This window comes from Talpa europaea (genome assembly GCF_964194135.1).
Source record: "Talpa europaea genome assembly, chromosome: 6".
Taxonomy (NCBI): Eukaryota; Metazoa; Chordata; class Mammalia; order Eulipotyphla; family Talpidae; genus Talpa; species Talpa europaea.
The window spans coordinates 128,626,267-128,649,574 of record NC_140072.1 but is presented as its reverse complement, the minus strand read 5'-3'; the positions used below and the strand labels follow the sequence as shown (position 1 = coordinate 128,649,574).

Genomic DNA, 23,308 nt, shown 5'->3' with positions numbered 1-23,308 from the left:
TAATAAATTGAGCACACATTTACGTGAAGGTTGTATGTCCTGTCATAAATCTCCCCACTGGAATGTCCTCCCTGGAAACCTTTTTACAACACTTTTTTTTATAAGATTAGTTTATTAACTTCATTGCTGGAAGGTGGATACTTTAAATAATAATATCTATCAGAAATGATAATTAATTTGGCCCTTATCTGCTCTTGCAGTATGTGTCTACCGTGAGCATTTTTATTGCCTTTTGAAGATAATATAATGGTTTCTTATTTGGCAAGTGGATGAAAGTAGAATGAGTAGAAACCCAAATGAGCACCACGCATAAAACACACTGGCATATTAGAACAGACATCGTTAACAAATTGCCTGCTGGTTTTCAAGAAAAATACGGCTTCAGTCAGTGTTTTAATAAATCATTGTTTTCATTCAACAAGTTTTGATTGAAATGTTACTCATTTTGAAATATGTATTTTGTGTGGCAGAACCAAGGAAAATATCCTTACAAAATATTTTCTTCCACTTACTGCTGCTAAATGCACACACAGGTAATTAATTGCCTAATAGCTCCTTGGAGACTGACAGTATAGATTTGAGTGGGGGCCCTTATTGCAGAGAAAAGGCTTAAACTTTTTTTTTTTCCTTTTTATGTCACCAGCAGCGACTGGGCCATAATCAGCAAAGCCTCCTTAGAGCCTGCAGGGTAGCTGTGGTTTCGGCAGTTCAGTTAAGGTGGCTGCAGGCGTTGGCCAGAGGCTCAGGAATGAACTAACTCTTCTTTCTGCAAAGAATCTGCTTTCATGCCCTGTCTTTGGAATTCTTCGCCCTCTTCCAGGCAAATATTTTACTAAAGAGAAGCAGTGAGGGGAGGTGAAGAGAGACCCTGATTGTGAAATAGGTGACTGAGCTTTAAATAAAAATACGTTCCTGTGCCAGTCCCTTGGAAACACCAAAACTCCATTCCCAATTGCACGGGTGCCATTTGCCTTTCCAGCCCTTCATGAGGAGAAAGGTCTGTCTTTTCAAGGGAAGGCAATTTTTTTTTAGACATTAGCTGAGGTGACACTTTACTCTAGAGTGACTCTAGAGCCCTAGGAAAGCCTCTTAGCAGATGTGAATTTGCTGTATGAGAGAAACCCAAAGATCTTCAGGTCCCATAAGCCATGTGGTCAGACAGAGCCCTGTGGTTAATATGAGAGACCTTCTTATTCTGCCACCCAAATCCCTTAGCCCCTTTTCTTTTATCTCTTTGCCGCCTTAAACACCTTTCTCCAGGGAGCCTCTCAGTTTGGGCCCAGAGCAACGTGCTGCCCTCACTTTCCAGCCTTCCTCCTTGGTGACTGGGATTCTGTAAACCCCATTGAAACAACAAAAGGAAAATCACCTCCTTGCACACAGGAAGGCTTGAGTTGATAGTTACAAAGAGGAAAATAAGAATTTATTTTTAAAAGCCTGAAGTAGAATTCTCCTTACAGAATTCTTACATTGTGTAGATGGCGATTTGGGTGTTTCATTTTAAATTCAGTACGTTACAGGGGGTCTTGGGGTTTTTCAGTTCCATTTTGTCATCATTTTGAAATATTGTACAACCCATGATTTTTTTTTTCATTGCTTTTGAGATATATCAGCCACTCAAGCAACTTTGTGCAAATAAAATCCCCTTCTCAGTGCCTTTTTGTAATCTTGCAGTTTGCTTAGGAATATTTTTTGGTGCAGCCTCATCGTTCTTCTACATCCATTTCTCTCTTCCAGTTTCACCCATATGCATGACCATGTGGGTGACTCCTTGGAGCATGCTCCCTTGTGACTAGAAATAGAAAAATCTACCTTCCTTGTCTGGCTTTTGGGAAACAAAGTGGGCCATCCAGCCCCAGAGCCGGGCGAGACTTGAGGCTGGTGATTCCATGTGTGGTTCTCCATGCCCTTGGGAGAGGCGGTGTTCTGCCTTCATTGAAAATAGCCAGTTGGGCTCTTCTCTCCTGCCCACATTCTTGTGATCTCGGTTCCGAGAACCTTCCAGAAGAAAATTTAAAGGAGCCACATAAACTTAATGTACAAGTTTCTTGTAATCCACAAGGAGCCTGTACTTCAAGACTAAATCCACAGTGGCTCTCCCTTAAACAGACAAATGGGAAGAACGTAAAATAATTTTATTCTGATGCATAACCCAGTAGGTTTCAGGTTTTCCTGTCCTTGGAGTTCATGCGGTCCCGCAGGGTGTGCAACTCTGAAGTACCAGCAAGATCCTGTGGGAATTAGCAGAATCAGAGGCTATCTCTTCATGAATAGAGGTGCCCCGACCCCGTTTGTATTCTCTTTCGACAGAAATAGGATGTCCCGTTCACACGTGTGGAGAGATTCCCAGCCCTGGAAAACTTTTACCAATGGAGAAAGTATCCTAGCTTATTCTTCAGTGCAGATATGAAAATCTTTAATAGTTTTTTCTTGGGGCACAAACTTCAGGCTAATTTCAAATTGTGGGTATTTTCCAGGATTGCACTTGAGTAGACTATCAATTTATATGGCTTTCTTGATGTAAAGATCTCAAATAATTATATCCTCATTTTCCCTGTATACGCAGGTATGATCAGATCAGAAAGACATTTTTAAAAATCCAACCTCCCTTTTTAAAATGACACACCTCAACAGTTTGTTTTGTTGTTCCATGATCCAGAAGATATTTTGGAGCACGCTTTTGACACTGGAAAATTGTTAGAGATGTTGTGTTGTAGATAAGCACTTGCAAACCTTACTGTTCATGACTATGGCAAAATTTTAAAAAGTTTTAATTCTATTCCCAAACTTAGCACTGGAATAAAATGAAAAGAGGGTATAGTAATAACATTCACTCTTTTGGGATATTTAGGAACCGGTTTTGTTCACTGGAACAATGAGGAAAAATTTGGATCCCTTCAATGAGCATACGGATGAAGAACTGTGGAATGCCTTGAAAGAGGTAATTTGTTCACATCATGTTCTTGTTAGCATCCGTATATTGTATGTGTGCATTTCTAGCACTGCAGGTGATTGAGAAGAATGTACTGGCTTAACTGATGTCTGTTGGAGACCCAAAAGATCCCTGATGGCATGGATACATTTAAAATGTATATATGGATGATGATGAAAACCAAAAATACAAAGCCTCATGTTTTCCTTTTAACTTTCTTCCTAGTACCCAAAGCAACTAGATACATTATCTTACTTGTCCTTAGCATCCCGAAAATATAAGTCATACCTTTGGGTTCAGATTCTGCTAGTGACCTATTAACCTGCAGCAGGATATACACTCCTCATTACACACTCCTCTATTCTCAGGGACCATCCACTAAGTGGACAGAATAATGGCTTTCACTATTAACCAACAGTTAAAAGGGATCATACTACTAAAATGCTTTGAAATTTTATAAGAAAAAATTTTATAAGGAAATGCTTATAAAGGCAAATGATACAATTAGACTACTTATTGCCAACATATCATCTTAATGCTGCAGGTTGAATACAGGTAATAGAACTCTGGCACTTTTGCTGTTTTTATACTGATAGGTTCATTTCCAGAAAATTTTCTACCATTGGTGTAGTGTTTCCCAGCAGACCACGTCTTTGCATTTCCTTGCCTTGGTATCTAAGGATTGTGGCTGTCATGGTGCTGTTGATTTAGGTATCATATCTATATTAACAGTAATTTTTCCTCATTCTACAAATCAGTTCTAAGGTGTTTAATGGCAGGAACCATACCTAGACATCTAAACTATCAAGAGATTTCGAATCTATCATAGGACCTGGTTCAGTCTTGCTTTTAAAAAGTCAGCACTTAATGAATACACATGGAATATCTGTTTGATCTCTTGATTTCATAGAAGTGTGGCTGGTTTTTTGTAATACACACACACACACACATCCTGGCTCAGAATGTTGTTGTGTTGAACCCATGTGCTTGTATCATTTTAGTATCACTCTCGTAGAGGTCATCTCTGAAATCTTTACAGATGAACTTTGTGAACAAGCAGGTTTGGAGACCTGAACAACTTCCTGCCAGGAACTCTGGTTTCCAAAGCCCTGTCAGCCCTGAGTTTCTTTACACACCCACCCCACCTCCAGCCATGGGGAGGACTTTATTCTCCTAAGGCCTATTAACTTCACCTTCTCTTACTTGAAAGCCCTCAACCCCAGATTTCACTTTAAGCTTGTGAGGCTTTCTGTGGTGAAATTCTAGAAGAAAAATGATGTGAACAGTTATCCACTCAATATAAAGGGTAGTGTAGCCCTTGAACACACAGGACAGATTTCATGGTGAAATTGTGACACACCGTAAAAAAAGAAGGCATTATTGGTCAACAATTTTTCTACTTGCTTCAAAACTTGAGATTTCCATTTCTCAGGTAGTAAACGTACTCTCAGAACTCACTGTTCCAATGGCAGTGGAGAAAAAAGTTCATTGGGCGATACATCCTATCAAAAACTATCGTAGAACTTGGCCATCACTTATATTTATTTCCTCCTGTGCTGACTTCATTTGCCAAAATTAAAGTGAAATGATGTAGCTTCTTGTTACTCTAAAAATCATAAAGTTTGGGAGAGGTGGTAGACCGTACTAAGAGCTACCTTTGTCTTAACTATAATTAGAAGTTTTGGTAAACAGAAATAAACTTGAATTTATTTCATAAAGTGAAGTGCAGAGTTCCCACACATTACTCTGGTAGTGACCTCTTTGCCTCTGTGGTCCCTCTTAAATATCATCTCATCATGTAGTTCTCTAGGAATTATTTCTTTATGCTATTTGTATGCTTTTAAAAAAGATTTATTTATGCATACAAGAGCTGGGGTGCAGGCCAGAGATGTGGGGGGTGAGAGGACTCACCAGAGATAGAGTGGGGAGCAGAACAGGCAGACTGACTGAAATACCCTGCTGAGGGGAGCAGCGGGCGAGGCAGGAGAGGTCTGCTGCACCATGTGGGTTTCTCCCTGGCCAGCTGGGGATCGAACTCGTGCTGCAGAGGCTTCGAATTGCTCCATAGTGTGGTACTTAACCCCATGCACCACCAGGGAGGCCCAACGTTCGTATGCTTTTTAATGAAAGATGTGGAAGATTTTTCTAAAGAGTAGGTACATCACTGTAGTTACTGTATGATTCCAGCTGTTTTTAATCATACACAGAATCCGAAACCTGAACCTAAGAAAGGCACCAAAATATTAACTGTTTACTTGGGGATAATAAAGCAGCGAGTGGGGGTTCCCCCCCCTTCTTTCTTGGGCTTTTTGGAATTCTCCAAATTTTTGCTTACTGCACTTAGATTTGTCATCTGGATGAATGAAGCTCTGCAGACTTCACAGTAAAAAAAAGAGTATGGTGTCCACTTGCTTAGGTAGGTGAAACCACGCCAGTAGGTAGGGTTCTTCTGCAGTCCATGGAATCCCCTGGCTTCCCTGGAATTTTATTCATGATATAATGGCCTTGCCTTCATCTGTAGAGACGTCACATAAAGGACTCAGCACACAACTCCAGCACCACTGCAGTTCCTTTGGAATTTTTTGTCACATATAGTCTATCTGTTGTCTCTATGGCTTTTTTTATTCTCATCCTGCCCAAACCCATACATTATAACCCATCTTGATCTTTAGTTATAGGGGACCCTGTCTCCTTCACTACTCCCTTCAAGGTGAACGGCAAACCCAGGATGGCTGGTTTATGGACAGCGACAAATCAAAGTGAAAACCCAAATTTATCAGGCCCAGTAGAGCATCAATAAGAGGACAAGACTGTTTTCCCTGTTGAACAACTTCAAATAAATGGAAAAGATTAAAAGAGATTTCTTTTTTTAAAGTCCTCTTAGTTTTGGCCCCTCCTCCCTTAGAGGCGAGGGAGATAATCCCATGGATATAGCCTATCTTGCCTTGGTTATTTTTTAAAATATTCTGAAAGTTGCTTTGTCTACTGAAAAATAGTCAATGGTAAACTAAAGTTGTATCAAATGTCAGTGTTGATTGGGGCATCTACAAAGGAAGAGCAGCTCTATAAATCCCAGTAACGACTAGAGGTGAAGCAGTTTATCAGTCAAAGGTCAAAAGATCACAGTGGGTAAGTGAAAATGAATCGGTGGCATATTGTTCTGTAAGAGAAAAGCAAAATCCAGCTTTAGTACTGGATCTGCAATTAAGAGCGCAGCCCGTCACATCCGAAGAGTAAAGGGGCCATTCAGCTAGGATTGGCAGAGACAGCATCGCTGCTCGGTGCCACAGTGTGTCTCATTAATCAGGAAAGCAAGACAGAAATGCAGCGCCAGAAAGGACATCAATAAGTCCTCAATTTTGAGACATGTTTCCATTTCTGCTGGGTCATGAATTTTGGTAAATGCCCCACCCCTCTTTACTTCATTCATGTTGAGTTTTCCTGATAAAGGCTCCTCCCACCTGCTGGTTGCATTTCAGTGTCTCTTGCTCCAGCCCGCAGCCATCTTTCTTTTTGAAAAGAAAGTTCCACGAAATGTGGAAATCCTCTCACACGTTAACCTCCTGTGAGGGGCACTGATCTGGTGATACAGAACACATAGTAGCTTGCTTGGAAAATGTTTATGTGGCAGAAATGGGTTATCTAGTCAGTTCAGTTTGTTCTTTTCAGTTTTGCTGAAGTACCTGAGACTGAGCTGTCTAGTTTTGAATAGTATTATTTGAGCTGTTTTTCTTTTTTTTTTTTTTTTAATATATTTTTTTAAAGATTTATTTATTTATTTATACAAGCACTGGGTACAGTCAGAAGCACGGGAGGGTGAGAGAATTCACCAGAGCCAGAGCAGGGAGCAGAGCAGGCAGAAGGACCGAAGTACACTGCTGAGGGGAGCAGCGGGCAGCAGGAGAGGTCTGCGCGCCATGCGGGACCCTCCTCCGGTGGCCGGGGAGCAGCCAGGGATCGAACCGGCGCCGCACAGGCCGTGGGCAGCTTCGCAACCCAGCGCTCAACCATTGCGCCACCAGGGAGGCCCTTGAGCTGTTTTTCTTAAACCATAATTTTTCAAATGCTTTTCACCTTTCAAAATAATGATGTTGTGGTCTCTTGGCACCAGATAATCTTTATTAGGAATATACTTATTTTTACAATGATATTTAGGAAGAAAGTAGAGTTTCATGTAAGAGATCTATCTGCATGGGTTTATTTTCTAATTTATAGGAACAGATTATATCACAGAATGAGAGGCGCTGTGTCTTCATTCAGACAGACAGCAAAGACCATTGAGATAGACATTATTCTGGGGCTGAGGCCACATCAAACGAGACCACGTCCCTACCCTCTTGCAGCTGGAATTATCAAGGGGAAGGTGACAAGAAGCCAGTGCATGTGTAAGATAATCCTAGAACTGAGAAATGCAAAGAAGAAAAAATCAAGCAGAAGGTGAAGAGAGGCTTGCTGACAGCACTGGTGATAATAGGCAGGGTCTGCGGCTCTATTCCTTTGTATTAAGCTCTGCTGTAAATGTTACACATACTGACTCATTTTATACTCCCAACAGTGTCAGGAGGCCAACACCTTTATTATGATGATATTATAGTCTTATTTACAGGTCTGGCAGCTAAGATAGACCAAGTCAAGGAACCTGTGCCATTGGCAGAGATAGGCAGGATTCAAGCCCAAGCTATCTGGCTCCAAGACCCCAAATTTTTGATGTTTAAAGAATTTTTAAATCACAGGAAAGTCGAAGAAATAGTGTAATAGATATACCTTTTGTGCAGATTCAGTAGCCATGACTAGCTTGCTACATTTGCTTCCTCTCTCTTACAATCTATATTATGCTAAACCATTTGAAAGGAAGTCACAGAAATTTTCATTGGAAGTTGTAGTGCATCCCTGAGTAAGTATACACCTTATGTATATATAAAGGCATTCTCTCCTCCATAACATCCAAAGATTGAGCTCACTCTGGAAATGTGCTAGTAATACGTGCTGTTAGCTACTGTTTCCAAGTCCTTCGTTGTCCTCATATAACCACATCTGCTGCCTCTTAGGTCTTTTTCTTGGTTCTGATTCAAATTGTTTACCCTCTTGTTCTTCTGTCATTTTCACCGACAGCCTGAATTAGGGTTTTGCCCAATAAAATACCTCCGAAATACAGACTCAGTGAACTGAGCAACCACCTACCCATTGTAGTTTCTGATAGTCTCCAATAATTTCTTTTAACTTAGAATTTGATGAAGATAGATTCATATACACACCATCCAGCTCCATAATCTAGGAGGAATAACATACCCTGTTGGCCCATTTTTTGTGAGTTTTCATTCACTTGAAAACATGGATGAGGTCGAAGTACTCAACTGGTCTGGCAATATGGAATTCTACTTGGGCCAAGCTCCAAGTTTACTCCTCTAGGACGTGCAGTGTGCCATGGTGCGACTCTGTCTTGTTTTTTTCCCTTTAAAACCTTCCCAAATGGTAAAGTGCCAATAAGATTCTATCTTGAGAGAACCATCCGTCCTGCAGTAATTTTTCTTGACAGTGTGGAGATTATTTTATTCCCTTTCAGCAACGAATGAGACCAGAGGCTTCTCCTCATCCTTGCCAACAGTGGCTGTTGTTTTTTAGATCGTTGGCTATTGATAATTTGCTTTTCACTGACATGGTGGGTCTGTCTGTTTGTTTTGGACCAGCGGTTCTCAACTCTGAGTACATGCGGGTCTCCTGGACAGCTTCTAAATAATGCTTGAGTCCCAGCCCCAACTGATCCAACTGATTGAGTCCGTCCCTCTCCAGGCAGTTCTAATGTTCAGCCATGGTTGACGGCCACTGTTTGGGACTAATTCCTACGGTATTTTGTTTTGGGTTTTTGTTTGTTTTTGTTTTTGTTTTTGTTTTTTTTCTCAATTTTTCCTGTAGTGTTCTAATTCCTACGCAAAATGTACTTTGGGAAACTTGCCTCAGCTGTAAAGATTCTTCTAACTACTTTCTGTTTAGATTTGGCAAAGGTAGCTGCCTTTTTTTTTCTTGAAAGACTTTCTAACGAATCTTTTTGAGGGGTTCTGGTTATGTCCTGCCACAGGGATGGGGGTGGAGATGCCAAGATGATTTCTTTCCATCAACTTCATGAAGGTATAATTTACAGGCCAGGGAACTCCCCCATTGTAAGCATGATTCAGTGATTTGGGTAAATTTATAGTTTGTACAACCATCACGAAAATCCAGTTTTAGAACATTTAAATCATCCCCAGGAGTTCCCGAGTGCCTTAAGTTAACCCCTTTGGCCCCTGGGCAATCTCTGGTCTGCTTTTTGGCTCTGTTATGAAAAATTAAGGGGCATTTTAAATTTTGTCCTATTTGTTCTTGAGAATAATTTTGTTTAGCATCCTATTTATTTCTTACTGAAATTGGCATAGCACGAACAAATAGCAAAAGAAGTATCTTGACTCCCATTAAGTTTGTGCTTTTAAGTCAGAATATTTCTGCCCTGAGAGGACTCTACCATCTTTCTCCGTGAACATTAATTGGATGTGACTGTCCCTGTCCTGTGACTATGTGCATAGGTTACTGATGTCCCCAAGGACCTCAAACTCGAATGTCTAGTGTGAGGCCTATCGGCTTCTGCAATAATTTAGGAAAGGGGCATTCTTTCCACATCCACAGGTGCAGCTTAAAGAAGCTATTGAAGATCTTCCTGGTAAAATGGACACTGAATTAGCAGAATCAGGATCGAACTTCAGTGTGGGACAGAGACAGCTGGTGTGCCTCGCCCGGGCTATCCTCAGGAAAAATCGGATATTGATTATTGATGAAGCCACAGCAAATGTGGATCCAAGGTACGGAGATGAAATCTGAATGTTATGTGGTTAATAGGAAATGTTTTATGCTGCTGAGAAATGTTGCAGAATGCTGTTTGCCTCCAGATTTATCCCTTACTAACAGTAGTCATGGAATGCAGATGAAGAAACCAAGACAAGTTATTTGGTGTGTTAAAAAGCAAAATTCACAAATGTGTAAAGCTCCAGCTGGCTTTATTGAACAATCCATGAACAGGGCAGCACCCAATCTAGATGCTGCAAGGGGTCCCACAAAATGGAGGGTATTTGTAGTTGGAAAGAGGGGGCTAAATGTTATTAGTAAAAGGTTAATTTGATAATGTCTCCTCCCCTTGGGGAAAGTGAGGGGGTTCTTATGCAATTGAGTGGTTTAGGGTCACACTTTTGGAAGAGGTTGAAGCTGCATTGAGATTAGGTGTTAAGTCTGGATGGGGCTTTTGCTTGAAGGACTCCATTTTGGGCCTGTTTTTCTATTTTTGCCTGGTGTTAATGATATTATTTGGTAGCCTACAAGAGTTAACTTACTAAATTCAACTCTTGATGGTTTCGAATAGTTTGAAGGGAAGAATATTTTCCATTGCTTTATGAAAAATGGTAGTTTTCTATGTGACTTTAAAATTATTTATCTATTTATTTTTGTTAAAGATTTATTTATTTATACAAGCGCTGGGTATAGTCAGAAGTGTGGGAGGAGGAGAGAATTCACCAGAGCCAGAGCAGGGAGCAGAGCAGGCTGAAGGACCGAAGTACACTGCTGAGGGGAGCAGCGGGCGGCAGGAGAGGTCTGCGCGCCATGTGGGACCCTCCTCTGGTGGCCGGGGAGCAGCTGGGGATTGAACTGGCGCCGCAGAGGCTTCGGGCAGCTTCACAACCCAGCGCTCAACCGCTGCACCACCAGGGAGGCCCTCTATGTGACTTTTTATACGTAGTTTTCCAAGAACAAAATCATGTCTTAAAGTAATTAGATTATCAAAACATTATAAAAATATCATGATTTTTGTAAATGTCTCAAGTCTGTCTTTACTGAACCGAACACAATCTCTTGGATTCTAGGACTGATGAGTTAATACAAAAGAAGATCCGTGAGAAATTCGCCCAGTGCACTGTGCTCACCATCGCGCACCGGTTAAACACGATTATCGACAGTGACAAGATAATGGTGAGTGCTTTGCCTGTGGAACTCCACTCATTTCCACTAGGTTCAGTTTTCGGCCTATCCTGCCTTGTAAAACTTGATACAGTCTCCATTAAGTTGGTTTTTAGTTAATTCCTCCTCTCATTCCTGACAGTACTTAACTGCAAGAACTTAACTGCATGTTCAGGATGTGCTGGTAAATAATATATCCGGTAGTTTCGTATTTTTATGTTAGAATTTCTTTGCACTGCATTTTTCTTTAATAAGCCAACCACAAAAATACTCTAAATCCAAGATAAGCTTTCATACTACAGGGTGGTAGAATGCAGTAGTTTTCACTATGTTGTGATTGTTTTAGCAGTTTGGGTTCCCTTAATCTAAAGATTCTCCTTCATTTAGATGGCCAGGAGATTGTCGGGTAAGTTTGCGGCATTTCTCAGCTGTCAGGACATTAGCAAGTTGTGCTGTCCTAAGGAGTCTATGAGAAACACAGAGAGGGTGGCAGCAGAAAGGATTGAAGATAGGAGATTTGTCAGATAGGAATTGGGACACTGAAAGCAAACACTGGGGTGATTATTTTCGGAAGCAGATACCTGGCCCTAACACGCATCTCCAGATCCAGGGATTCAGTGATGATGCCCCGGCATGTCAGTTCTCAGACCTCCAAGTACAAGTCCTAGTACAGCTGGTGCTCACACTTGAGAGGGAGGGGTCACGAGGAGGCTGGTTTGAGGTTGTAGGCTGATAAGAGGTAGAGGGTGAAGCCAAGCCCCACTGCTGAGATGGTCCTGGCAGGAGCAGGATGTTGGTGGCCCAGACTAAGGTGCCATCAGTGGAGATGGTGATGTGGTTGGGTTTAGGGTAAATCAGGAAGGTAGACCCAACTCCACCGTGGGATGGATTGAATGTGGATTATGAGAGAAGAGAGGAGTCAGTGCTGCATTGTGGATCCAGAGCATCTAACTCAATGGGAGACTGAGGGAGAAGTGGGTTTGGAGCATCGGACAGCATGTTTTCTTTGCCATGGCTGACCCTGCTTTCTCCATGGACTTCACACTTCATTGTGGAGCTGTTTTCACACTCCACCTGGCGTGTTGGGAGACCTCCAAGTGAGGGCTCCCCAGCCACAAGGTCATCAAATTAGCTCATGACCAAGGGGTGTACACTCTAAAAGGGGTCCTGAACTCCATGCACAAAGCCAAAGAAAGCATACCCTCAGTGTGATAAGTTTTTAATAGAATTAGTGTGCATAGAGAGAGAAGAAAAGTTACTCCTTATACACCTGAAAATTACCTATTCTTTCATGGATAAATGCCCACCCAGCCAGACAGTCTTGGTCTGAAGTGAGGCTACTGAAGTACAGAAGCCTCCCAGAAATCTAAGGTATCTTCTGCTGGGGAACCACAAGAGGTAAGGCAGGTTCTAGTGAGCTAGGACATAAGAAGGAAATTCATAATTAAATATTAAGTTAAGATAATGACTGCCATTGTCTCTGGCAAGAATCAGGAGCAGACTTCCCACATGTCTCTCCTCTCTCCTCCTTGTGTCTCCTTCCATGTCTCTCCTCCAAGACCCTGGGTGCAAGTCGAAGCTGGAGAACATAGATTGCCCACCTGCCTTCCATGTTATATAGGAACATATGTAACAGCTCCACCCCTCGTTCCCAGTAGCTCCTCTGCTCGGGAAGTCTGGTTCATGGCATATTGAAACCTGTAGTCCGAGATGATTGCATCTGAGGGGAAGCAGGGAAAATGGCGTCCATTCGCTGCACTGCAGTGTTCCTCCCCTTCATGGAGATGCATTCTGTGACAGTCAGTGATGCCACAGGTGCCAGGCACACCTCCCCTAGCCTTAGAGGTAGGGCATTTTCCTCTGATTCATCCACCCCCGGGTCGAAATATATTTTATTCTGGAGCTTCTCTTTACCGGTTGGCTTTCATTTTGACAAAACATCATAATTAATGTTCTTTCTCAGACTTTCATTGTTGTTTTCCCTAAGGTATGTTTATTAAGGTAACTTTGGTTTACAACACTGAATATGATTTAGGGGCTGATGTTCACAGCTGTTCAGATCTATGTCACCCCATCATACCCACCACCAAAGCACTCATAATCCTCCACCAGTCATTGGATCCTTTGCTCTCCACCTTCCTTCTCCCCTCTGGTAGCCTCAGTTCTGCATTATGTCAAACCTTTCACTTTTGAAACCTATACACGCACATGCACACACACACACGCACATTTTTGCTTGCTTGCTTTAGAAACTCTTACTTCCTTCCCAGAAAGCAAGCGATCATTCTGTTCTTTTGAGAGCTTTAAGGACATAAAGACAAGTCAATCAGCTGAAAGCCTAATGCTCCTGGAGGCAGGCGGCCAGCCTCAGGGAGTGGCTGGGGAAGTGACGGATGCTAATGAAGGGCATAACCAACAGTGTTGTCATCATAAAGTCGTGTAATTGCAAGTGCTTAAGGTGTAATAATTACATTTTGTTGCACTGGTGAATACTTCTGCACAAAGACGGCTGGATATGGTTTTGTTTACTGTAAGTAAATCAAACAAAAGACTTGTTGGGAAACAACTGTGACCTAATTAATAGCTTTGTTTATGTGTTGGCTCTCCAAAGGGATTTACCCAGTTTTGGTTCATTAAGCGCCATTAATGGGTTAGGCTTAGAATTCTGTCTTATAAAGATGTTCTCCCCATTTCAACTTTATTAAACATGATGTAGTCATAATGACAGCTAATTTAATCTTCTTCATTTGCTCAGCTGCCACACAACAGTGGAGCAAGACAGACAAATTAGAAATCCTCTTTCTCCTAATACTCACCACTATCTCTGTGTTAAAGGCAGCTTCTTCCCTGTAGTTTTTGGAATTAGCTAGTCACTCGTGACCTGTTTTCAGCCAATCGCACAGCTCTTTTCCTCCAATCCCTGCACGCACTGGTCTTTATAACCCCCCGGGAGTGATTGCCCCAGTGGCATGAGCAAGAGAAGCGTGTGAAACTGCAGGCTCCAACAATATCGCTGGGCCTGTGCTACGTTTCCCGACCAGCAGTGTGAGAATTCCTTGGGCATGGATAATGGAACACCCAAACCAGGCCCAAAAAGATGGGATGGTTTCACCACTTGTGTTTGCAGGCCGTCGGGGTGGTTTTCTAATTTTCGCTTTCTTCCCTAAACTCTCAGACCCCTTCGTATAGAGATTTCTCATCAAAACTAGAAACCGTTGTAATCAATCCACCTGGAAAGGGACAGAAACACCGCCACGCTAACTATGGAGTTGCATTTAAATGCCATTTTTTACCTTCTTGGAATTTTGCTTTAATAAGCTCAACCTGGTCACAACCAGAAGGCTTCCCAAGAGAAATGTGCCTTCAAAAATAGGCCAAAAGAGTCGATTGAAGTTTTCAGAGGGACAAGTATCTGATGTGCAGGCAGGAGACGCACAGCCCTGGGAGTAGTTCCCTAGAGTGGGGCTCACGTGCAGCAGCTGGAACTTCGGGAGAAGCCACTGGTGATCGTGTGAGCAATGCTTCTCCTTCCCTGGGGAGGAAGGGTTTTGAGTAATACCAAAAGGCATACCCGCATGGAGTCGTGCCATGGTGTCTTGCCACAGAGAAAATCAGACACACCCATTTTACCAAGGGGGAACCAACCTCCAAGATGGGGTAATCCACTGAGCGCCCTTGGCAGCCAGAGGCCGAAGTTGGAAACTCAGAGCTGTCCCTCCCCATGGCCTGTCACGCAGTGGGGTCTCCCCCTGTTGCCGTCACCCTATGGAAACCAGTTCCAAGCCTGGCGTCTCCTCCACCCTGTCCTGCCCTTCACCTCTCCCCACAGCCACCCCACGATCACCAACAGCGTCCTGCCAATTAAAATGGATTAAGTTAATTTTGCAATGGGTCCATGTCATTTTCATATCTAGGACAGCTACCTGGCCTATCTGCAGAGCCACAGCCCGGCTCACACCTCTTCGTTGGCTTATGTAACTGACTGACTCACCCAGTCTAATGTATTTTTCCTTAACCCACTAGCGAGTGGCAGTGATTTGCATAGACACGTCTGAAGGGATCCTGGGGCCACCGGACGGTGTCACACTGATTCAAACGTGTGCTTAACGCACAGCTTAACTTTGGGGAAGGTGGATGCAGAACGGGAGATTCCGGGAGGCATCTCTTGCAGATATTAAAGCCATCGTCCAAAATTAATTCTCCCCATTTTTCTATACAAAAAGGAAATTTGGACTTGTTTGTTGTTTGTTTATTCTTGGAAACCTAGAATCTGTGATCAAACCAGTACGTGTAAAGGCTAAGCGGGTAAGATTGTTTTCCTGACTGACTTTCTTTCCAGTTCAGCTTCTGCAACATTTGGCGTTCCTCTCGGTTCCTCTCGGTTCCTCTCACCCCTCTCACAGTTCCTCTTGCTCTTTTCCGCTATTTGACACGCAGTTTCAGGCCTCCCTCAGCCTGGGCCCGCAGGCCGCCAAGCCACTCTCCCTGGCCCTCTAGTCCCTCTAAGTGTGCCTTAGCTGTTTCCCAGAGCCACCTCTGCTCGTCCCCACCTTGGCCTCACCTACAGCCTTACCAGACGACACCACCGGGCACTTTCCAGTCATGCCCTGAATTTAGTTTCCTTTGGATGTAACTCTCAGCTAGCATGCCCTGATGCCTGCCCCTTCTCCTGCCCCACGCCAGGCCCGGAGAGGCAAACATAATAAGGGCAACCACAAAACCCAGCCCTGGAGGCGCTGACGGGCTCGCTTCCAGCTGTCCCTGGAAGGGACCGCTGTCCCTTCACCCTGGCCCCGTTCCTGTCCGTCCGAGTCTGTCTGTTCTTCAAGGCTCTGTGGACTGCTCTCTCCTTGAAGCTCATCTTCGCACGTCTGGCCAGAGGCCATCTCTTCTGCTCACCTCCTCCTCGTCGGGCTTGCTTTCTTGCATTATAGACACGAGTGTTTTCTTCGCTCTTATCTCTCAGATTGGCTCTCTGAAGTCAAGGGCTGTGACTTGCATATCTCCATCTCTCCCACAGCATCTAGCGTAAATGAATGCAGCTAAGTATGCAATAAACATTTGCTGAATACATTCAGGAATTAGAGTTTAATTTCCCTCAAATGTGTTTTGGCCATGTGCCGCTTGTTCTTTATTAATCCCAAAAGTTGAATAGAGTCGGGTTTTTTCTTTTTCTGGGAGTAGATACCAGGCACAGAGTAAGTAATTTGAGCCCTGAGTATAATAAAATTAGAATGGAAAGTGGACAGGGAAAATGTTTATGTTTACAGACATTTTCTTGCGCAGTTAATGTGTTATCCACATGGAAAGGTATCTTAGAAAACAGAATGTTCCATTTCTCATGTCCCTTATTTTATTCCTGCTTGTAAACTAAAAGCTCTTTTCTGAAAACTCACCTGGGAGGAAAGAATGCAGGCTCAGACCTGGGTTTGAATCCCAGCTCTAGCACCTCCTGATTATGCAATCTAAGCCAGGTTATTGCGCCTCTCTGCACCCCAGTCCTCACCCCTGCCTCTGAGCTTCTTGAGAGACTATGTTTTGCTCAACTTGGGATCTCTCTTTGCCGCAAGAGAGTGCTGGTGATGGGTATTCAGCGCTGGATGAATGGATGAGTGGGTGGGTGGATGGATGGACGGAAAGAAGGAAATTTCACACCCTGTTTGTCTACTACATCTTGAGAATTAACGATGATGACTGCAAAGCATATGACACCATGAATGCTCAAACCACAGCTACTTTTATTTTCCTTTTTCAAATTCTAAGGACTGCTGTTTTAATTATGGGGTGACCTTACTGCCGTCTCTCGAGCCTTGTGACTTCATTTGGGGCTGTAATAGTGAAGTTCATTTAAGATCCTATATTTTGTTTTAATGCATATCAAAAGAGTATGAAAGAGGCGTGTTGTATTTCACATTTTTAAAGTGTTACCTTACAGAAGTTAAAATTTAATTTTTTTTTAAAGATTTATTTATTTATTTATACAAGCACTGGGTACAGTCAGAAGCGCAGGAGGGTGAGAGAATTCACCAGAGCGGGGAGCAGAGCAGGCAGAAGGACCGAAGTACACTGCTGAGGGGAGCAGCGGGCGGCAGGAGAGGTCTGCGCACCATGTGGGACCCTCCTCCGGTGGCCGGGGAGCAGCCGGGATCGAACCGGCGCTGCAGAGGCTGTGGGCAGCTTCGCAACCCAGCGCTCAACCGCTGCGCCACGGGGGAGGCTCAAAATTTAAATTCTAATGATATAAAGCATTGTAACAATTTTTCCAGCTCCGTCACACCCCCTCCCCCAAGTTGAGAACTCCCCTTAAAAAATATAACACACAGGGGCCTCCCCGGTGGCGCAGCGGTTGAGCGCTGGGTTGCGAAGCCGCCCGCAGCCTCTGCAGTGCCGGTTCGATCCCCGGCTGCTCCCTGGCCACCAGAGGAGGGTCCCTCATGGCGCGCAGACCTCTCCTGCCGCCCGCTGCTCCCCTCAGCAGTGTCCTTCGGTCCTTCTGCCTGCTCTGCTCCCCGCTCTGGCTCTGGTGAATTCTCTCACCCTCCCATGCTTCTGACTGTGCCCAGTGCTTGTATAAATAAATAAATAAATCTTTAAAAAAAGTATATATATAACACACAGCCCAATAAATTGCTAATGCTTTCAAGGCTCAGAATATTTGACAAGGTGATATTTCTGCCATTTATGTTCTGATCCTATTGCTTTTTTGAGAGCGTTCCTTTCGTTCTGGCTCTGCCTTTTTAGATATCAGTCAGTTCTGAGAATTATTTGTCTCTGGCATTTGTGTTTTCTGATAATAACGAGAAAATAGAAAGATTTACTGTTCACTCACGTTTGAATAAACCAGAAAGTTGGGGGCCTCCCCTGGTGGCGCAGTGGTTGAGCGCTGGGCTGCGAAGCTGCCTGCAGCCTCAGCAGCGCCGGTTCGATCCCTGGCCACCGGGCGAGGGTCCCACATGGCGCACAGACCTCTCCTGCTGCCCACTGCTCCCCTCAGCGGTGTATTTTGTCAGTCTGCCTGTTCTGCTCTCCGCTCTGGCTCTGGTGAATTCTCTCATCCTCCCGCGCTTCTGACTGAACCCAGTGCTTGTATGAATAAATAAATAAATCTTTAAAAAAAAAAAAAACAGAAAGTTGGACAAGAACAAGAGGTTAATAACACTTTCTATTAAAATTATGTGACGTCTCTATAGTCAAAGAACCCACCTTTTCCCAACTCTGAAGTGGTGACTTTTAAAGGTTTACTTGTTGTTTTTTGCAGATATAAAGTTTTTTATTGTAAGAAGTAATTTGATTCACTTATTTACTTAGTCTTTAGCATAAGGGAGACCTGTACTTTAAAAGTGCACTTTTTCTTCTTTTTTACTGTCAGGAGAGTTGACTGTGCTGTATAACGCTATGCTTAAGTAAAATTACACATTCAGGACATCCAAATTGGCATGCCAAATTATAGGACATTTTAATTATTATGTCGATCTGACAGATTCAATTATTCTTGAACTCTTTTGAGAAAGCTGCCCTGAACAGCAATTCACAGTCGTAAACAAAAGATTAACAGGAGAAAATACCCTTTATGAGACTGAATAAATGTTTCTGAATAAATACCAAGGAGCTGAATTGACTGCAATACCCCCAATGTGGAAAAACAACCTGTGTCCCGCTTAGAGTCTCAGCCTATTCTCTTAAAATAAATTGGCTCTAAATATGACCTCACTGAAGATCTGAGTACAACTAAACATCGGGACTGGTTTCCTGGGCACGTCATTTGGGCCAGTTGTTTCAGATTTTCCCTCTGCCTCCCCATTGCCAGTATTAATGAGCAGTGAAATGGCTAAAAGGGAGGCAGCTAAGGAAAGAGAAAGAGGGAGCGAGGGAAGATGGTCTTGAAAACATACTCTGATCCTCGGCCACTCCCATATGGCTGCCCCAAGCATCCTACCATCTCTGGAATTTCGAGCTCACATTCTTTTTTTTTAAGATTTATTTATTTATGCATACAAGAGCTGGGGTACAGGCCAGAGGTGTGGGAGGTGAGAGGATTCACCAGAGACAGAGTGGGGAACAGAACAGTCAGACTGACGAAATATACTGCTGAGGGGAGCAGCAGGTGAGACAGGAAAGGATCTGGATCGGGCTTCCCTGGTGGTGCAGCGTTTGAGTGCTGGGCTGCAAATCTGCCTGCAGCCTCTGCAGCACCGGTTCATTCCCCAGCCACCAGTGAGGGTCCCACATGGCGCGCAGACCTCTCCTGCCGTACCCACTGCTCCCCTCAGCAGTGTACTTCAGTCCTTTGGCCTGTTCTGCTCCCTGCTCTGGCTCTGGTGAATTCTCTCACCCTCCGCGCTTCTGACTGTACCCAGTGCTTGTATAAATAAATAAGTAAATCTTAAATTTATCTGGATCTAAATGTATGCATAAGTCGCCCTCAAAGCTCAGAGGCTGAGAGCTAAAAGCACTAACTAATGATCACAGTCCAAAATGCCTCTGGCGGAATATAAAATGCCGAAGGACTGCTGAGTCCCCGTAATAATAGTCTAAAACTTTCATTTTCTTCCTTCCCTATAACATTATAATAATAAAAGGTCGGGATAGGTCTTTGTCTGCCTAGTCAAACAGGGTAATCAAACCATTTAAACACCAGCCAGGCCTTGCCACCCAAATAGATCCTCACTATTCTCCCTCTCCCACCCCTTTCCGAAATATTGTCTGAGTTATAATATGTTCCTGCAAAACATTGTGTGCTAATGGGTTTCATTCTGCTGATTAACAGGTTTTGGATTCAGGAAGACTGAAAGAATATGATGAGCCATATATTTTGCTGCAAAATCAAGAGAGCCTATTTTACAAGATGGTGCAACAGCTGGGCAAGGCCGAAGCGGCCGCCCTCCTTGAAACAGCAAAACAGGTGAGTGCGCCGGCAGGGGCTGTAATTAACACTGGTCTCTACTGCGCACCCCTCACGGTCTGGCACCGGAGGGTAGTAACAAGCACCCTGGACCCTTTTCAATTACAAGCCTCCAGAGACAACTTCGGGACCGGCGCTTAACCACACGTCCCAGATCGAAGGCAGTTCTGCTAGAATCAGCAGAAGGGGTGGGACGTGTGCCCGCACAGGTGTGCAAACAGGTGTGCCACGGGCAGAGAGGGTGACACACTTTCCACACCTGGGGCCCCGGGTTCAGGTCCTCATGCAGCTCAGAGCACTCCTGTTTGGCAGGCCTGCATGTTGCAGATGCAAACGGGAGTGAGGTACATCTGGGCCACCTGAGAGTTTGCAGGGGGGGAAGGGGGCGTGTCACTCATGGAGTCTAGAACGATCTACCAGACCAAGGTGCACGTGGCTTGTTTTCTTCCTGCACACACTGTCACTTTCTCCCCAGATTTCCCCCTAGCCCTTTCTTTTTTAGAGTTAGGGCCAGTTACCCTCTTGTCTCACAATCCCCCGCCCTCTTTTTTGCTCCCTCTCCCTTCTAGTAGGTGAAATGGTCATCAAGACACAATCTAGAATTTACAACCCCTTAATGCGATATTCTGAAAGAAGGTCACAGAGCCTGTTGGCAGAGGCTCGGGCATTTGGTGAGTTAGTAGCTTTCGTGCTCTTTCTCCACGTCAGCGCCCAGGAGCATCTTCCATAGCTGGCTTGACTCAGGTTTGCGTTAAGAAGAGTCTTGACCATGTCATGCAGCCGCCTCTAGCTCTTTTGGAACAAGGTGAAAATTTGCTTAGTGGAAGGATGGAGGGAAGAAGAGAGGAACGCGTCTGCCCCCTCCCCATCAAAACCATTTATCTGTGGGCATTGTCACGATGGGTGTGTTTTTTCCTTCTGCAGACTTTGCTGAATTTCCCTGATTCTCACTGAAAATAGCGACAAGTCACTATGCAGCATTTAAAGCATCTATTAAAGACAGCAGTGTAGGAAACATGTCCAGTGTCTAACAGTCTTGTATGAAAGATTTAGCTAAAACACGCCTTGTTCTCCTCCATCGGTGTTTCTTGGAATCCTCAGGATGGTTCAGGCAATAGGTGTGTGTGTGTGCGTGTGCACAGTTTTAGACCTGTGACCTGCACGCGCCAGTCATCCATGGTACGGACTCAGAGTTGGGGTGAGCGGGGTTCTCGGCTTGTTGGCTGAGCAGAGATGAGGGAGGAGCAGGTGCTTTGACCCCAGGTGCCAGACCCTGTCCTGTCTCTTACCATTGGCCTGTTTAAGAGGCCGAGACTTTAAGAAGGAAGGAAATTGCTCGGGATCGCACAGCTAGCCAAGTAGTGGCTAGAGTTGAATTCCAACCTGGGCTTAAAACTGGTGAAGCCTGTGTGCTAAACCCTTCAGAACACTACACATGAGTGAGGAAGCACAACTTCTTTTTCTGCCCGAAATGTACCAGGTGCTTTCATCTGCTAGGGTGTCTCCAGTCAAAGTTTCCCTCATAAGACCCAATCAATCATTTGGGATTCCCTGTCTAATCTAGTCACAGAACAGCCAGGAATCTCGCAAACCCTTTCATTGTTTGACCTCAGGCAATTCACATCAAAGAGATGTGTCCCCACCTACTCGTCAAAGTCTCCATGTAAAAAAATGCATGAGCATTATATATTATCAGGGCGTTGAGTTTAAATAGCACCAGATCACATCAGATACCCCGCGCCCTCATTTTACAGATGAAGAAACTAAGACCCTTAAGAAACTAAGACCCTCTACCTATAACCAGTGTTCTGCCAGTTTGTAGCGCAGAACAAGAACTCTGTTCTTAGATCGTAGCATCAGAAAACTCAGGATTCCCGGTGCAGTCATCTTGCACCGAACTTAGTATTTAATGGCAGTTGCATTTCTGTATTTCTTTTTAGTTCAAACAGTGTGCATGGTTCTTGCAAGTAGGAGTTCACTTCCTCTTCCTGGTGATTTGCTTTTTCCCATTTCATGGATAAGGAGGTACATCAGAGTCAAGGGCTGGCCTGAGCTCACACAACTGGTCAGTGCAGAGCAGAAGGTAGACTGCTGGGTGAGGCTGAGCGTCACCCTAAGGACTGCATTTACTGCCCTTCACCTGTGGTTTCCAAGATGGGGCCAAACCCATGTTCAAACGGTGGCAGAGCAGGACTCTTGGATTCAACACTGCCTAACTTGGGCCACTTCCATGGAAAAATATACAGACATACATGTCTTGATTCTCATCCAGATAAATGGATTTTATCTTCACATTTCTGCTAATACTTGGTCCTCTTAGGGGAATGAGCTGTCAGACTGTCACTTTTTATTTATTTTTTTTAAGATTTATTTATTTATACATCCAAGAACTGGGGTACAGGCCAGAGGTGTGAGGGGTGAGAGGATTCACCAGAGACAAAGTGGGCAATAGAACAGGCAGACGGACTGAAATACACTGCTGAGGGGAGCATCTGGCAAGACAAGAGAGGTCTGCTCGCTGCGCCATGTGGGTCACCTCCCTGGCTGGGGATTGAACTTGTGTTGCAGTGGCTGCGGATAGCTTCGTAGGTTGCGTCTTAGCCCCTTGCACCACCAGGGAGGCCCCACACTGTCACTTTTTAAAGGTGCAAGCATCAAAAAAAAGAAAATGCATCATTCAGAACTGTAACACCAGGAGGATTCATGTAAGTCAACATGGTATTTATATTAGCAGATTAGAATTTGCGGCTTCTCAAGAATATTCTACATTGGGGAAAGCTGCTTCCCAGTCACACTTTCTAGACCACATAGGTGCTTTTCTGGAAATGTTGGCTCAGGCGAGCTGAATCTCTGGCTGATTCACCTTTCCCGGATGATCCATGAAAGGGTAGAGAATGCTAGAGCAATAGAGCTGAAGGGGGCATTAGTTTCCTCGGGCTGCCCTCACAGAGAACCACAGAATAGGAGGCATGAACAACAGCAATGTACTTCCTCATGCTTGTGCAGCTGGAATTCTGAGATCAAGATGAGGACAGCGATGGTTCCTCTGAGGCTTCTCCTTGGCTACTTGGGGCTAACGGCTCCATGTCCTCACATAGTCTTCCCTCTGGTTGTGTCGATGTCTTATAAGGACACCAATCAGATTAGATTAGGGCTCACCCAGAGGGCTTCATTTTAACGAATTGACACTCTCCCCAAACACGATTACATTCTGAGATTCTGTACATTTTGCAGGGACACAGTTCACCCCATTTGTGCTGTCATGGTGAAGCAGACCTCACTAAAGTTTTTCCTGAGGTCCTTTTGTTCTCAGTGTGTGATGTAACAGGGGTGCCATTTGATCTGTTCACCAGCTACACCCCTAAAGTTATGAAATCCTGATATCCTGGATGTAGGGACCTGAGCCGGTGTGAATAGGGTAGACGCACTCAACAGCCACATACATGGTCTCACACATCCCCAAGGGCCTCAGCCTCAGGGTCCTTGCCGGCTGAGGA

General features: G+C 44.2%; 1 protein-coding gene across 3 annotated transcripts in view; it reads left to right on the top strand.

The window, feature by feature from the left end:
- Positions 1-23,308, top strand: part of ABCC4 (ATP binding cassette subfamily C member 4 (PEL blood group)) — a gene marked incomplete at both ends in the record, with an annotated part of 194,785 nt that overhangs the window by 167,717 nt on the left and 3,760 nt on the right. For all 3 annotated transcript variants that reach the window (XM_084235702.1, XM_084235701.1, XM_084235700.1), the window contains 4 exons: positions 2,852-2,941; positions 9,590-9,762; positions 10,816-10,921; positions 19,677-19,811. In XM_084235702.1, the coding sequence (XP_084091828.1) occupies positions 2,852-2,941; positions 9,590-9,762; positions 10,816-10,921; positions 19,677-19,811 (504 nt within the window). The remainder of the gene's footprint in view (positions 1-2,851; positions 2,942-9,589; positions 9,763-10,815; positions 10,922-19,676; positions 19,812-23,308) is intronic.